Source organism: Narcine bancroftii, chromosome 7, assembly GCF_036971445.1.
Source record: "Narcine bancroftii isolate sNarBan1 chromosome 7, sNarBan1.hap1, whole genome shotgun sequence".
Classification (NCBI taxonomy): Eukaryota; Metazoa; Chordata; class Chondrichthyes; order Torpediniformes; family Narcinidae; genus Narcine; species Narcine bancroftii.
The window spans coordinates 165570057-165588625 of NC_091475.1; the positions used below are offsets into that span (position 1 = coordinate 165570057).

Below are 18569 nucleotides of genomic sequence, written 5' to 3' on the forward strand. Positions count from 1 at the left end.
TCATAACCTTTAAGTAATCTTCTCAAATGGAATACAGCTACGAAGTTCTGCTTGCCATCTCTCCATCCCTAAATCTGTGTCTGATTTCCAAGTAATAGCTATGCACTTCCTAGAAACTGCTAAAGCAATTAGTACAAAATAAATTCGACATAGGAACATAGGAAGTAGGAACAGGAGTAGGCCAAAATGGCCCATCGAGCCTGCTCCGCCATTCAATACGATCATGGCTGATCTAATTTATGACCTAACTCCACCTACTTGCCTTCTCCCCATATCCCCTAATTCCTCTAGCAATTGACACATAGTTAATTTCAATTTAGGTTTTATAGTCCTAATATTACCCAGAAATAACATCAGATCCTTTGGGAACTTAACAATAGACAATAGACGATAGGAGCTGGAGTAGGCCATTTGGCCTGTCGGGCCAGCACCGCCATTTTAGATCATGGCTGATCATTACCATCAGTACCCCTTTCCAGCCTTATCCCCTTAACTCCGTTACCCACAAGAGTCTTATCTAACTCTCTTTTGAACATAGTCAGCGAATCTGCCTCTACCACCCTCTGTGGCAGAGCATTCCACAGATTCACACTTCTCTGGGTAAAAAAATGCTTTCTCATCTCCGTCCTAAAGGGCCTACCCTGTATTCTTAAACTATGCCCTCTAGTCCTCGTCTCCCCCATCATTGGGAACAAGTAATCAGACTTCACCATGTCTATCCCCCTGATGATTTTATATACCTCAATCATGTCCCCCCTCATCCTTCTAAACTCCAATGGATACAAGTCCAGTTTTTCTAGCCTTGCTGCATATGACAACCCTGCCATCCCTGGAACTAACCTTGTAAATCTGCGCTGCACACCCTCTATAGCTAGTATGTCCTTCCTCAAGTTTGGAGACCAGAACTGGACGCAATACTCCAGGTGGGGTCTCACCAGGGCCCTGTATAACTGCAGAAGGGCGTCTCTGTTCCTATACTCCAATCCCCTCTTTATGAAAGCCAACATTCCATTTGCCTTCTTCACAGCTTTCTGAGCCTTCAGTGACCGGTGAACAAGTACACCCAGATCCATTTGCACTTCCCCACTCCCTAGCTTGTTTCCATTTAAATAATACTCAGCTTTCCTATTACTTCCCCCAAAATGAATAACCTCACATTCGTTCACATTGAAATTCATCTTCCATTTAGCCACCCACTCCTCCAGCCTGTCCAAGTCCCTCTGCATTTTCCTTACATCCTCCTCACACCCTACACCGCCACCCAGTTTAGTGTCATCTGCAAATTTGCTCATGTTATTCACAATCCCCTCATCCAAATCATCAACATAAACTACAAACAACTGAGGACCCAACACCGATCCCTGAGGCACTCCACTCGTCACATCCTGCCATTCTGAAAAAGACCCATTCATTCCAACCCTTTGTTTCCCATCTCTTAACCAATTTCCTATCCATGTCAGCACCTTACCTCCAATACCATGCTCCCTGATCTTGCCCACTAGACTCCCGTGCGGTACCTTATCAAAGGCCTTCTGGAAGTCCAAATACACCACATCCACTGGCTCTCCCGAGTCCACCCTCTTTGTCACATCCTCAAAAAATTCCAGAAGGTTAGTCAAGCATGACTTACCCTTAAGGAATCCATGCTGACTAGCCCTTATACTATTATTACTGACTAAGTGTTCTGCTATTTCTCCTTTTATGATGGACTCCAATATCTTCCCCACCACTGATGTCAGGCTAACCGGTCTATAATTTCCCGTTTTCTCCCTCCCTCCTTTCTTAAAAAGCGGCACCACATCAGCCACTCTCCAATCCTCAGGGACCTCCCCGGAATCTATGGAACTTTGGAAAATGTCGACCAGTGCCTCCACAATTTCCATAGCCACCTCTTTAAGCACCCTAGGATGCAGCCCATCAGGCCCTGGGGATTTATCAGCCCTCAGTCCCAACAATTTACTCATAACCTCCTGCTTCTGGATCCGGATATCCATTAGATCCCCTACCTCCCCAGTAAAGTTCCCCAAGTCTCTTGGTATCGCATGACCACTACCCCCTAACTGACTATAACCTATATCCTCCTTGGTGAAGACAGTTGCAAAGTATTTGTTAAATTCCTCTGCCATCTCCTTGTTTCCGGAAATAATTTCACCCTTGCCCATTTTCAAAGGGCCAATTTTAGACCGAACCAATTTCTTCCTCTTCACATACTTAAAAAAGCTTTTGCTATCCTCCGCAATATTATCTGCTAATTTCCTCTCGTACTTCATTTTCCCGTCTCTTAAATTGCCCTTGCAATTTCTTAATTCAATCCAAACAGACTCTACCTCACCTGTTTCAATGTCCTTCCTTTCAAACGCCTGAATCTCATTTCTTACCAACAGAGCTACCCCACCTCCTCTTCTTAACTTTCTGTCCTTTCTAAAGGACGTGTACCCTGGAACATTTATTTCCCAATCCTGCCCTTCCCGCAGCTATGTCTCCGTTATTCCGACAATGTCATAACCTCCCATTGCCATTTGCGCCTCAAGCTCATCCATTTTATTCCTTACACTCCTTGCATTCATACACAATACCTTGATGCCATACCTCCTTTCTCCCTCCACCTTGGTTCTTGGTGCATTCGTTCTTATTCTCCTATCACTTTTAGCTCCGTTATTCCTTATTGTTTCACCGTCTATCGGAACCACCCCTATATTCTCTCTCCTATCTACTTCCCTATCAGTCCTGTTCCCTTCCCCCTGCCAAATTAGTTTAAATCAGCTCCGACAGCTTTATTAAACCTAACTGCCAGTATATTGGCCCCCTTCGCATTCAGGTGTAAACCATCCCTCCTGTATAGGTCCCGTCTTCCCCAGAAGAGATCCCAATGGTCAATGAACCTGAATCCCTCCACTCTGACCATTCCCTCAGCCACACGTTTAACCTCTTGATTTTATTATTCTTGCCCCCACCCTCGCACAGTACAGGAAGCAGCCCCGAGATTACAATCCTGGAGGTCCTGCTTCTCAACCTCTTTCCGAGCTCACGGTAGTCTCTCTTCAGGATCTCCTCCTTCAATCTATCTACGTCATTTGTGCCCACGTGTATCAGGACCTCTGGCCGGTCTCCTTCCCCCCCCCCCCAGGATACTCTGAACCCTATCCGAGACGTCACGTACCCTGGCTCCTGGGAGGCAACACACCATACGGGAACACTTGTCAGGTTCGCAGAATCTTCTGTCCGTTCCCCTAACGATGGAGTCCCCAATGACCACCTTGTTCCCCTTCTTCTCCTTCCGTACCACTGTCTCCTTTGGCGCTACCTCTGGCAGGTTATCTCCCCCTACTTCATCCAATACTGTATATTCGTTGATAAGATCTGTAGCCACTGGGGTGCTCTCCACAGAGCTAGCAACTTTTGCCCCACTCCTGACAGTAGTCCACTTTCCTGACCCCCCCAATCCAGGGGTAAGCACTTCCCTGAGTGTTGAATCAATAAATTCCTCGCTCTCTCTGATTAGCCTCAGATCATCTAGCTGCATCGCCATTTCTTTAATTTTTTTCCTAAATGCTTGTGTCTCATTACATCCCCTGCAGGTATGTCCTGTGGAAATGTTTATGGTCTTGTCACCAACCTCCTCACACTCACTGGTGAGCCTAAGGTCATCTAGTTGGAGCTCCAGTACCTCAACTCGGCCCCTAAGGAACCCCACCTCCTTGCACCTGGCACAGATATGGTCTTTTGGGAGGGTGGAGGTCACCCATGGCTCCCACATCTGGCAACTTGAGCAGAGCACCAACCCCATGGACATGGCTCAGCCTTTTAATGGTAGGGTACTCACAATGCACTTTACCTAGGAAGGTCTTTCTCTACGCCTGCTTACGCTGAAGCCTGATGAGCCAAAGCCTGGAAGTCCCACTCCTTCGCTGGGCCACTCACCGTTATTTGTTTCAAAAAAATTTCCAACATCCAGCCAAAAATGTTTAACTTTAGGACATTTCCAATGTAAAAATGTAAAAATAATCCAATCTCTTGACCACATCTAAAACATAAATCTGATAATGTAGGGGTCAATTTAAAAAAATTTTTTTGAGGAGTCAAATATAACTGATGTAAAAAAGTTATATTGAATCAACCTATATCTCACATTAATAATTTTTGTCATATTATCTCCACATGATTGGATCCAATCTTTCTATTCAGATGAATATTTTTACTAGAGTTCAATATCTTTTCCAATCAATCCCCATCTCAATTCCTCAAAAAAAATTTTAAAGACTTGAATACGAATGTTAGAAAGTTTTAATGGAAAAGGAAAATGGCGAGGATTTCTTTGGAAAAAAAAAATTGATTTGAAAGTTTGAACTGGGAGGTTTGCAACTTCCCCACTTTAAGAATTATTATAAGGCAGCTCAATTGAGATTTATTAATGTACTGTTTAGTGTAAATAAAACTTCTGCTTTGGATTATAGAACTTAGTAAAATAAGAGTAATTAATATACAGGATTTTATTTACAAGTGGAATTCAAAATTGTTGATGGGAATAAGTTTTGAAACATCTGAATGAATTATGGAATAAAATTGATTATGAAATAGGCGTGAAAAGTTTAATTTTGCGAAAAATGCCTTTGTGTCAAAATAGACTTATTCCATTTTCTATGGTTAATCAATTTTTGAGGACTTGGATGAAGATGGGTATTAAGAGGATAGAGGATTGAAGCTGGGAGATTTATAACATTTGAACAAATGAAGAATAAATTTAATGTGCCAAATAATATCTGTTATTATCAAGTTAAAGCTTTCTTGAATGATAAAATAGGTCCGAGTTTGACATTACCTCGTCAGAGGGAATTGGAATTATTGATTTGTAATAGTAATGTAAATAAATTTATCTCTGTAATGTATAATTTACTCCAAAGGAAATACCCTAAAATAGAGGTGCATAAATAGAGATTAAGATGGGAAGCGGTTATATCTTTCTTGAACTCAGCCTTTTAGCACCTTACTGTGTGAGAATCAATCAAATTCATATTTAATCAACAAGACTGCTTCACAGCAGTGAATGTCATTGTTCCAATCCCTTTTAAATGTCTCTCATCTCTTTCCATGTGGATTTGCTCCTTGATCTTGGAGCAAGTGAAAATCTTAACACAAAATAACTTCAGCATCATAATTTCTTTCAAAAGCTCTGCACTTGGATAACAGATAAGAGTACTTTGTTTCACATATTTTGTAAAGTATTCATCAATTCATCCTCTTTACAATCTGTGCAATCAAATCCCAAAATCCCTTCTCCTCTACTGGAGGTTAATTGGCAACAAATTGCCTGTAGTGCTAATGAGTGGTAAAATCTAAGGAAAATGTATGGGCTTTGGGGAAGAAAAATGAAATTACTGTAAATGGATAGTGAATGGTTGACAAAGGCTTTTTGATCAAAGGGCCCATTTTTATGCTATCCGTCAATTGCTGTGGAATTGTTACAATTTTTCTCAAAATGCATAAAATCACATGTCAATGCAATGATTTCAGTTAGCAAGACTCAAAAATTTCAAGATCAGGACAAAGTTGTTTGCTTGACAATACCCACCAAACATTCACTCCTGAAACTTGATGTACATGGCCGCTGTGTGTATCATCCACAAAATACAAAAACACCTGTCCCAAATCCTTGATCTTTATTACTACAAACAAATGAATATGATCACCTGCTACTTTCCAAAGCCACACACTTTCTAGAAATATAATCCCTCTTCTTTCATCATTACTCAGTCTAACCTCTGCAACCCAAATCATTTTCAAGTAAGCGAGTTGTTACTGGTCGGGTACCTCAGGGATCAGAGCTGGGACTTCATCTGCTTGCAATCTATATTAATGACATGCACAGAGACAGAGTGTGATGTCCCCATGCATGCTGATGTTGCAGAAGTAGCTGGAAAAGTAACATGTAAAGAGGATACAGAATCTGCAAGTGGTCATAGACAAGCTAAGTTAGTGTGAAAATTATGACGAAGAGTTTAATGTGGGGGTAGTGGAAGATTATTCTGATAGCAAGAATAGAAAATCAGATTAATTCAGTAGTGTTTTATTATAAAAATCACTGGTATTCATAACAATTTAAAGGTTCTATTTGGAGAAATACAAAGTTAGCTTGCAGGTACAGAAGGCAATTGAGAAGGCAAATGGAACAGTGCTTTATACAAAGGGAAAGGATAACAAAAGTGGGAAGGTGTTATCATACTCGTATCCATCCTCTTGCCACCTAACGTTATTGAGACCACATCAAATATTCTGCAAAGGGAAGATGATGCTTTTTTGGCAGCTATGCAGTAAAATTTGGTGAATGTTGCCTTATGAAGAAGATTAAGCAAAGTTGACCAATCACTTTCTAGTTTAGTGGTCATCTTATTAAAAAATACAAGACTAAACAGGATGGATGAGGGGGATCTGCAAGGATGTTTGCTCTGGAAAAAGAGTATGGAACTAAGAAGGGGTGAATTTTCTTGGGAGCAGGGGTCAAGCCTTGGATATCTTTACAACTTAGATTCTCGGGTAATGAACAAAGCCCTCGATAACAATTTTTTGGGGCTTCTGATATTTGAGCAAGAAAATGGAGTTGAGGCTAGAGAGCAGATCTGCTAAATGATCTTTCTGAATAGTGGAGCTGGTTTAAGGGGTCACAAGGTTTACTCCTACTTCTTATGTGCTTCTTTATCCAACAACACCGTAGGATCATTTTTAGTGGTTCAAGTAGAGTTCCATTACCTTCTCGAAGGGTACAAAATAAATGTAGGCCATTCAATGAAGCCTTGTTCTTAAAAAATATGAAGGCCAGCATCCAATGTCTTAACTCTTCTGGTTATTTCCATTAGGAACTCAAATCTGGTGCTGTCTGCAAGGAGTTTGTATGTTCTCCATGTGTCTCCATGGGTTTCCTCCCACCCTTCAAAACGTATAGGGATTGTAGGTGAATTGGGTACCACAGGCTCATGGGCTGGATGGGCCTGTTACCGTGTTGCATGTCTAAATGTAAAACTTGCACTTTGGAGAACAGCTTCTCCTTAGCTAATCATATTTATAGGCATCTGGTAATTTACCCTTAAGCAACATCTTAACCTATTTAATTTTATTTTGAACACATATTACATTGTCAACTCCTAGTACTTGAACACATCCCCATATGGAAACATGTTTGAAAAACTGATTAGACACTACTATTCCCTCTTTGATACCCCATAACATTCCTGGATGCATTCAATTATTGACAAGTATCTTTGGAGTTATTTTTTATTTCCTTTATCCATTGTCACTCCTACACATTTGCTACAGTCTTTTTATTCTTACTATCCCATGCCTCTGTGAAAACCAAGGCAATTATTTGAATAGTTCCAATCTTTTAATTTTCCAAACAAAATTTTCTATTTCATCACTACTCGGTTTGTTCTATGGGCCGCATCTATAAAGTGAAATATAATTAAGTGTCAAATAAATTAATAATCCCAATGTTATTTGTAAGTGGAATACAATTAAGAGCTTGATCACAGTTTTAATAAAAATAGATTACAAAACTCAAATCATCGGTCTAATCCAGTTTTTCAGTTCTCGCAATGTCAAATTTATAAATGATTTCAAGTGAATAACTGGTTGACAATTTGCCGAAACAAGCTTTACATACCACATTAACAGGACTGCTGACATTACTGTTCATCAAAACCACTAATCCATTCACAAGATCGCTACAAAGAAAATCAGAATATTAAAATGAAAATTGCTGCATTTTCCTTTGGAGGGTGACTACAAACTAAAACTATCATTAAATTGAACATTAAAGCATTCTAATTTTAAACTAAGTACCAGGTAACACTAAGGTAAATACAAAAATCTGCAAACACGGTGATTGCAGTTTACAGAAAAATGCAAGAAAAGCTTTTTTAGTCATGCAGCATTCTTTATGCAGCAAAGATAAAAGATACATAACCATCATTTTGGGCCTGAGCCCTTTCTCAAGGAATGAGCTAAAAGCAGACAGGCGCCTGAATAAAAAAGGTGGTGTGGGAGGAGCAGAGGGATGAGTGTAGGCCCACAGGCAAGAGATCAGAGGTGTAGAGGGATGGGAGGGCACAAGAGAAAAAATGCTGAGGTGATAAGGCGATGAGATAGCTTTATAAATGGAGAGGTGGGGGAGAAAAGTTGAGTGAATATGGAAGTCAGATCACAACAAAAATGTACCTTGGCAAATGATAAGTGGTCATGGTAATTTTTAAATGGGAAAAAATTCTGCCAAAAGATTTTACAGAAGGAACAAGAGTTTGAAAACACAAATCACCAGATTCAAGCATAGATTCATTCCTGCAGTTATCAGATGCTTAAATAGAATTTGCGTTAGTAAAAGCTAATTGCAATGTTAAACTTTGTCTTGGTAACACTCTTATATTGCACTCTTCTCTGCACTACCTGCTGTACTTAAGTAGATTTGACTTAATCAAATAGCATGCAAAAACAAAGCTTTTCACAGCATCTTGGTACAAGCGACAAAATTCAATCCAATTCTTTAGTATCACTGCTCAGACTTCTTTCACAGCAAAATTTGAGGCCGAAGAATTGTGTTTGTTCCCAATTTCATCACAATAAATGATGCCAAAGAACATGAATGGTGTACTTCCATTAATCCCTTTATTTGAGGAGTCTCACATCAAACCACACTACCCCGCCTCAACTCCCACATCTTCAGCTCATTGTGACAACATTATGGAATAGAAACTAGGTGCAATGCTATTCCTTTCCTTCTCTTCTCCCAGTTGGCTCTAAGTATTCTCTCAAACCGCTTTTTGACCCATAAATGACAGCAAAAAAAAGCTTAATATGCACAAATCTTTCTAAATTAAATTGATGTAGAATTAGAACACATCTTACCTTACATATTGAAATGATCTGGTCTGAGAGCCTGAACCATAAACCTGTGAACACATGGAGAAAACATCTTATTGCCTATTGCCAGCACACCCACAGAGGTTCATAATTACAGGCATTTTAACACCCAGTAAAAATTTGGAATTTTTCAAAAGCATGACTGAGTAAAGAGATAAAACTAAACGAAATTCATTTAATAGCCTGCTGGCTAAAGTGAAATTTCATCGAAGTAAAGGTTAGGTACAGACCTATTAAGAAATTGGCTGAGCAGCAGGCAGAAAGGATTAATGTAAATGCACTCAGAATGGCTGGCCATCACCAACTGAATCCATCAAACATTAATGTTACAGCTGCAACTACTCACTTTTTTTCCAACTGGTTGGATGATGGAACATAAAGTGCAAATATTCACGTTTGCCAACATCATTGCATTGTAACAGCACAGATAGAAGCAATGAATTTTAAAGAATGAAATGGAAAAATAGTGTCAAATATTTTTCAAAGAATGCAAATGAGAGGTTACCCAATTGGAATTGGAAAGGATATACCATAGTTATTAATGGATGGTAAATACAAAAACAGGAGGCCCAAAGAGTTTTAACATCTATACGTGATAAATATCATGAAGGGATACATTAAAAAATTAAAGAGGGCTAATAGAATGCAAGAGGATAGAAGTCGTGGTTGCACGTGCACAACTGAGTGCATTTTGGGCACCATTGCTTTGAAAAACAAACTGGCCTTGAATGACTACAACAGATTTACCAGAATGGTAACTGAGCTCCAACAGTTCAATTACAAGGAGCAATGACACCATGAGGGTTGTCTCCTTTGGAAACTAGGTGGCTATGGGATGATTTTCCAAATATTGAGGACCATTAGGTTAGACAGAAGCAAACTTTTTCATTAGTTAAGGAACCTCATACTGGGAAGTGGGCACCATCTGAAGACTGATCTTTCAGGAATAAAATTGGGAAATATTTCTAGATTCAATGCATGGCAGATGTTTGGATCAGTGCAAATGGTGAAATATTTTGTTCTATACCCATTGATCACTGGAATTCTATTCTGTCAAATGTCATTTTTAAATAAGAGATTAATAGATTTTTATAAATAAAAGGTATAAGGGAATTCAGTGAATGGGAGGACAGGTTTTAAGGTTTCCTCTTCCTATATTTCTATGTCCTACCACAACTCTGGCAAAGAGAAGAACATTTATCATTTTCAACAATATATTTAGATAAATTCCAAATTTAAGCCTAAAAAACTATAGAAAAATTACCAGAGAGTAGAGCAAGAAGTGTAATAGGACTGGAAAAAAAAGTTAATACAGCTTCATGCCTATACTTCCAGAATCAGCTAACTAAAGAGATAGGAGTTTTGGAAGGAGGTTTGTCTACCTAAAACTTTAAATATACACTTAAACCGAAAACATTTTATGATGATTACCAGTACTTAAAAGGCAGGTAAATAAGAACAGATTTCTGTAGCCGACTGGTACAAAGAAACACATACACTCGCAGTGTGGGAGGTTAAGCTCTGAGATTTATTGAGGCTGGAAAGGTTCCTTTTATACAGCTGGAGTTCCCACCTTTTGTTTGATTGGCTGACATCAGATGCATGAATAACAATAACAGGCTGGAACATTCTTGCATGTGAATACCCTTCTTCCCCAGCCTGTTATTGATCTATTAGCTGGGCAGCTTGGCCAGCGCCATTAGGGCTATTGGTCTTGTACTGCTCCAGCTTTCAACCTTGCCGGTTCGCTGTGTTAAGGGATGTATTACAGTGTGCTATGCAGCTGTTTACTATCGCGCACGCCGTGCGATGAATATTTTCTTATTATGAATATATGCAATCATGAATACGCATGCATTGATATTAATCATGGCAGCTACAATACAAAGGTCAGGATTAAATACATCACCTTTGTGTTAATTGTCAAGAAGTATTAACTAATTTTTAAACTATTTTTTGCAGTATTCTTTGTCTCTGGCTTCAAAAACTTACCAAAATCCCTTTCAATTTAATGCAATGCTTGTTTTAACATCTATCAAACAAACATCTGTCCTCTTCACACCTTCAGATAATCCTAAATTTATGGCATTTTTCCTCCACTATATTAACAAATATAATCTAGCTTTTATTTACAAGATGAAAGTACAAAATTTGAAGTACTGCTCCAGTCCTATTCCAAAATTCAATACTAATGGCAATGGAATAAGTTGTCTCTGCTTGGATTGGAAACTGTTGATCATGTAGGTGAGATGAGCAAAATGAGCCAAATGACTTTTTTTCACAATATAAATATATGACAGAAAACTTCTTATATCAATATTTTCAGTTAATATGAAATTAGTACTATGTTGAGTGGAGGTAACCTCAAAAATGTTTCAACATAACAAATTGATAGAATTCCTGTTTTCCTTTAACTTTTGGGGATGACATGGTTAACATAATGCTATTAAAGCGCCGGTGACCCAGGTTCAAATCTGGCACTGTCTGTCAGGAGTTTGTATATTGTCCCTTTGTCTGCTTGGGTTTCCTCCAGGTGCTCTGGTTTTCTCCCAACTTTCAAAAGCATACAAAGGTTGTAGGTTAATTGGGCAACATGGGGTCATGGGCTGGAAGTACCTGCTACCGTGCTGTATGTGTAACTTTATTTATTTATTTTTAAAATTGATAGTCTGCATGGTTGACGTTGGAAATATCTGGACATTATCTAAAATTTCAAAATGAAATAATACAAAAGAAATAATGGACTATTAGGTAGAACTTTTACATACACTTCTATTTGGGACTTAAGTAAGTGCATTATAGTTGGGCATTGGTAAGCACAATACAACCTCGCTATGAATACGTAGAATTAATGGATCATATTTTCCTAGGAGAAAAACTGCTGACTTTCAAAAGTCAGGTGCATGTTCAAATTGTCTAGTATTTTGAAGGAACAAGATATTACAGCGATACATTTCTGGAACTGACTGATTTATGCTGTTCTATTATCAAATGTATTTCATCCCTAATCTTGCCAATATTTTTTAAAAACTTATTGGATTTCACATTCCTTGCCATTGATCATGCAGCAGAAAATAAGGCTTGTAGGCACTGATACAAATAACCTTTTTAGCAACATATCACACCTAAGGAAAATTAATTTTTCTGACTCAATAATAATTTAAACCAAATCTCATTCATTCATTCTATACAATTCAAAATTTAAAAGGTAAAATAAATTATTAATCCTGTCTCTTTTCACTACTTTCATTCTATATCTTTCTTTTACATCTCATGACAGCACTTAGTTTGATTATAATTCACCATTCTTCTCTATTGTTCCCATTTTTGTCCTTCAACCTTTCAGTTTTGTTGCTTGAAAGGACAGGTTCCATCAAACAAGATCACAGTTTTCCTTTGTTAGTTTGTGTTTCCAGCAGAACATGGCACAAATTTCAACTGTTAACTAATGCCTCAATGAGGAAGATTTCACATAAAACAATACAGCACAGGAATAGGCCTTTTGGCCCATGGTGCCAATTTAAATTAATCTCATTTTTCCACCACCTTCCTTGGCAGTATGTTTGTTGACCATCAATACAGGAGCACCTCAAGGCTTCTCTATTCCCTCAATACCCATAATTGAGTAACTAAGCTTGGCTCCAATGTAACTGATAAATTTATTGATGATGTATGATTGCTGTGAAAATAACTGGTAATAATGAGTTAGAATATAGAATGGAGATTAAGTATCTGGTTGCATGGTACAAGAACAACAATTATGCTCTTAACTGAAGCAAACCCAAGGAACTTATTGTGGACTAGGGGAGGCCAAAAGACCACACACCCATCTTCACTGGTGGGCCGGTGGAGGAGAGGATTAACAGCTTTACATATCTGGGTGTCCTGGAACCAACACATTGAGGAAAAGGTGAAGAAGGCACACTGATGTCTCTAATTTCTTTGGAGTCTGAGAAGATGCCTTGAATACTCTTTTGAACTTCTACATGTGCCTTGTGGAACATACAAGGTCTGCCTGTATCAAAGACTAGCATGAAAACTCAAGTGCCCAAGAATGCAGAAGACTGCAGAAAGTGGCAAACCTAGCCATGTCTATCACAGGTAATGACCTCCCATCCACTGAAGACATCAATGTGAGGAGTTGCTTCAAGAAGGCAGCCAACATCATTAAGTATCCCCATCACCCAGGCCATGTTCCCGTCTCACTATAGAAGCCAAGTCCGGCACCTCCATGGTTCAAAAACGTTTTTTATTCCCCTGATAGCAATTTCTTGAACCTTCTCACACTACCCTTACCTAACCACCAAAGACCTATAACATCACATTTTTTGCACTAATTGCAACTCTGAATAATTCTCTCTTTTTATTTTTTAATCTCCTATGGTAACTTGATTTAAATTATTTGTTAATTTACACGACAAAAAGCTGGAGCAATTTCAGTGCAAATGTACATTGTGTCAAAATCAGAATTTATTGTCATGAACATGTTGTTTTGGACAAGTTTATTGTACACATGTCTACAACAAATTCGCATTACACCTCTGTATAAAACAATCCAGGCAATATGCTGAACGTCATCAGCTGCTTTTCCATTCCCCACACATCCTTTCTGTAATGCAGCAACCAGAACTGCCACAATATCCAAATGTGAGCTAACCAAAGTTTTACATAGTAGCTACAATATGATTTGCCAACCCTTACTCAATACCTGACCAATAATGGCAGGCATACCATTCACCTTTATTATGCTATCCAGTTTCTCCATCAACTTTCTCCAATAGTGGAGAACCAAGAGTTTAGGTTTGGTAACATTCAGGCTTGTTTGTCAAGGCAACATTTTCTCTGGGAAAAACTCCAGACACTCTCTAACCACCAATTTTTATATGTCCAAAAAATCTAACTAAAAAAGAATACGATATTGCCTAAATATTCTGACAGGTGTTTTTATCTCATAAACTTGAGAGCTCCCCTGCTAACTACAGTAAAATCCCATTATCCGGCACTCAATCAACCAGAAAGTCAAACAACTGGCAAAAAAAAAGGAAACAAATAAATAGATTTTAAAATAAGAATAAATAAAGTCTTAAATAAAAATTTAAAATTATAAAAGTAAATGTTCTCCAAAGCAACACACTACCCCTTGGGAGCAAACATTCAGCCACCAGAGTGCCCGGTCATGCCCTGCCCGCAGAAGCTGTTTGAATAAAGTTATGTTTGAATAAAATGGTGGCTCCCAGGATGAAGAGCTGGCAGAGGCTGCTCACCAATGAGGTGACTCTCCCAAAGTGTCTCCCTATCCCTGCTTGGTGAGCCTTTATCTTTATTAGTATATTATTAACTGTATTAGTAAAGCTTTATATGTAAACTTGGGGGGGTGGGTAATTAGTATGGCGGCATGGTTAGTGTAGCGGCTAGTGCAATGCTGTTATAGCGCTCGCAAATGGGATTTGAATATAAAAGAAGGTGTGCTGAGGGCCTGATTGGGACACCTACATGGAACTGCGTTGGGTTGCCAGTACAAGGGGAGGGGGTTAATTATGACGGCAGCAGGGTTAGCGTAGTGGCTGTTACAGCACAACACTGTTACAGCGCCAGCGACCAGGGTTCAAATTTAAATTTTGTAAGTTATGGGAATGACCTGATTAAAGTGAACTTTACACAATTAATGACTACAATTCTGATTTTTTTTTCAAATTACAGGCAGTCCCTGGGTTACGATCGTCTGACTTACAGACAACTAGTAGTTATGAATGGATTACGCGCGGCTTCAGTGGTTCGTCAGCTCGAGGAAGGAGAACACTGGTGGCTGCTGTTGCCTGATGATTCATGCTTAAAGAGTTTCCCCAAGCAAATATCAGAGAAAGAGAGATTTTAGAGCACAGAGTGAGAGGGTTTTATCATAAGAGAAGAGAAAGGAAGCAGTGCAGATCAGGGAGCAGCATGTGGGAGCATTTAACCTGCCTGGGATTAACACCACGTCCGGCTGTAACCAACAGACTGAATAAACCAGTCTCTGTTAAAGTGCAGCCTTGTTCAGTATTGGCTGGACGCTGACTGCCAGCATCTGGCATCCTGTCTGATTCTGTCAGCCTTAGAAGCGGTGCTGAAATCATGGAGGACTCCTCTCGCTGCAGGACGCTACATTGGTATGCAATTTAAAGTTGGCACATCCTGTGTGATGTCAGCAAGTAGACGCCTTGATTGTAGAAGGACCATGAATACACCCTTTCTACCACATTGGGTCAAACAAATAAACGGTTAAAAATTACCTACATGAATTTACCACGGATATTAAAATACCTGATGAGTCAATGATCAGATCAGCCATGATCTTATTGAATGGTGAAGCAGGCTCAACGGGCCAGATGGCCTACCCCTGCTCCTATTTCTTATGTTCTTATACTATATTCTCAGTCAAACATTTGACTAAATGATGCTAAAATAAGAACCACACGTACCTGTTCCGACTTACCCGACAATTCGACTTAAAGACAGACTTAGGAACAGATAATCAATGATCTGGATGATAATATGGGAAATTGGATCAGCAAGTTTGCTGATAACACTAAGATTGAACGCGCTGCGGACAATGAGGAAAGATTTCAAAGCTTGAAGAGGGATCTGGACTAACTAGAAAAATGGGCCAGAAAATGGCAGATGGAATTTAATACAGAAATTTGGAAGGACAAACCAAAGTAGGACAAACAGTAAATGGTAGGGCAATGAGGAGTGCAGAGGAACAAAGTGATCTGGGAATACAGAGACATAATTCCCTGAAAGTGGTGTCACAGGTGGGCAGGATTGTAAAGAAAGCTTTTGGCATCTTGGCCTTCATAAATCTAAGTATTAAGTATAAGAGTTGGGATGTGATGGTGAGGTTGTATAAGACATTGATGAGGCCAAATTTGGAGTATTACATATAGTTCTGGTTGCCTAACTACAGGAAGGATATCAGTAAGATTGAAAGAGTGCAGAGAAGATTTACTAGGATGTTGCTGTGTCTTCAGGAGTTGAGTTACAGGGAAAGATTAAACAGGTTATGATTTTAATTCCTTGGAGCGTAGAAAAACGAGAGGGGATTTGACAGAGTAAATGTGAGTAAGTTCTTTCCACTTAGAATAGGAGAGATAAATACAAGAAGACATGGCTTTAGGGTGAAAGGGGAAAGGTTTAGGTGAACTTCACTTGGAGAGTGGTGTGAGTGTGGAACGAGCTGCCATCTGATATGGTAAATGCAAGCTTACTCAAGTTTAAGAATAAATTGGATAGATACATGGATGGGAGATGTCTGGAGGGTTATGGAATCGGTGCAGGTCAGTGGAACTAGCGGAATGATGTTTTGGCACAGACTATAATGGCCGAATGACCTGTTTTCTGTGCTGTAGTGTTGTTAATCCTCTATGGCAACCTGGGGACTGCCTGTGCTTTACATTTTGCCCTGTCTTTTGTCTTTTACATGATGTATTCTTAATGCAGATGTATTAGTTAGACATTTCAGAAGCCTAATAGTCTGAATACACCTGAGATTATCTGATCTTGGAAGCTAAGCAGGCTCAGGCCTGGTCAGTACTTGGAGGGGAGACTGCCTAGGAACACCAGGAGCTGTAGATTCGTGTGAGGGGTGCTTGACAAAGTGGAGACTCCCTGTCTGCCTTACGATAGACAAAAGTTAAAGAATTTCATGCATGTTACATTCTAAATGTAGTATTACATGGCAATAATGGAATCTTTACCTTGTAAAAGTGAGTCCCAGTCAACTAGAAAATTTGCATATCCGACATGCATGATCCCTGTAGGTGCCGGATAATGGGGTTTTTACTTTAAAAGGCTCAAGACAGAATGGTGATGATGCCAAAAAACTCACTGGTTGCCCACATAAAGGTAACCATGAAATTTAAGAAAGTTAGCACCATCCATGGAGATAAGTTGATTTCCCATGTCTCACAATCGAAATAATAGGAAAAAATTCAAACCATACATAAAATACTCATTTTAATGTAAAGCCTTGATCCTTAAAAGAGCCAACATCATTAAAACAAAAGCAATTAATTCAAGAGACTCTAGAGATAATACGGCCAATCATAACAATAGATGAGTAATAAGTTTTGAAGTAAGTGGGTAACAGCTTATTGACAAACCTAAATTCTAATAATGAATATAGCTGCACTCCAATGGGATATGTGAAGATGCTCGACAACCCAATGATCAATGATTAAAATATGGCAGCACAAGAGACATTTTGGTCTTTGCACTATCAAGCTGATTAAGCTGCAGACAAGAAGATTTGCAAATGCAGTCCTTTTTTTTTCCTCTCCATTGAATATTACATTTCCACCAAATGACAGCTTTGCTTTGAATTCTGTTCCACTGTTCCCCTGCTCATTGAAATGCAGTCTTCGCTGCAATTATGTTAAAGACGTGCGCATGCACGCACATAGTAACCTCATGGGCAATTTGTTTAATCTTCCCTCCTCGCATCTGTCCATTGCTGTGAAACTGACCTCAGCACCATGCTGGAAAATCACTGAGATAGAGAGTGGGTGGGAGAGCTGCCATTGACACTTACCCGCCAGGTCTGATGGTGCCTAGGTCCTGCTCCCCCAAAGCTGCACTTAGGTTGGCACCTATGCCCACAGTATCAAATTTAACTTCCTTTGTCTGGAAGGTACAGGAGACAGAGGGCTGAAAAAGAAAGAGGTGGCGGCCACCTAGACAGTAAGTGGGAAAAATGTGTTTAATTTTGAGTGGGCAGAACTTATAGCAAACTGGACCATTCAACATTTTATTGTGGCAATTAGTAAAATGTATTGAGAATTTAAAGGGAGTTCTTAGGGAAAAGAAAGCTTGAAAAGATTGATTGTATGAATTCTAGTGATTCCTTTGTTTAAAAAGGGAGGCAAAATATGATTTATTTTACTCAGATGAAAATTTGAAAATGGAAGTCTTGCCAAAATCTCCTGTACTTTCAAAAAAAAAACCTCAATATCATATTGTGAACTTCTTTAAAAAGGACGCAAATTACCATAACATTAAATATACATTCTTCCATAGTTCAACAGTAGGAAGAAAATATGAATATTATTATAAGTGATTGATAACTTATAATGATGGCTTTGTCAAATTAAAGATTAATAACTTTCAGTGTATATAGCAGGGTTCTAATCTACACAAAGATTATAAATCCATCAGAAACTACTTTCTTTATGCCATGAAAGATGACCAGTGGCTGGAAAACACTATTATATAATAATTCCGTGAGATTCACATAACATCTCATTGCAAAATGCAAGCACAAAGCAAAACAAAATTGATGAATTGTACTCACTGTCAGACCTTCTCCTTGGAGAGCCTGTAGAATAAAGTTACTCACTACTCTGCCATCATTCATGTGCATACGGGGACCAAATGTATTGAATATTCGTGCAACCCGAACTTCTACTCCTTCCTGCAACATTGATAATGGAATACATGATTAATACCAGTATATTCTTAAAGAAAGATTTAAATGCATCACATAATTTGGACAAAATTATTTAAATCTAAACAAGCTAACTCTATCAATTACACAACATTGTAAAATTGCCAGACTCATCAGAACTTAAATAAGAGTTGAAGGATATGCCTTCAATTGTAACTGAAACTATTATGCACAAGCAATACCT

At 38.9% G+C, this 18569-nt stretch overlaps 1 protein-coding gene across 5 annotated transcripts in view; it reads right to left on the bottom strand.

The window, feature by feature from the left end:
• uxs1 (UDP-glucuronate decarboxylase 1) overlaps nucleotides 1-18569 on the bottom strand; it is an 84982-nt gene that overhangs the window by 16212 nt on the left and 50201 nt on the right. For all 5 annotated transcript variants that reach the window (XM_069891138.1, XM_069891136.1, XM_069891135.1 and 2 more), the window contains 3 exons: nucleotides 18233-18352; nucleotides 8893-8936; nucleotides 7655-7715 (listed from right to left, as the gene is read on the bottom strand). In XM_069891138.1, coding sequence (XP_069747239.1) covers nucleotides 7655-7715; nucleotides 8893-8936; nucleotides 18233-18352 — 225 coding nt within the window. The remainder of the gene's footprint in view (nucleotides 1-7654; nucleotides 7716-8892; nucleotides 8937-18232; nucleotides 18353-18569) is intronic.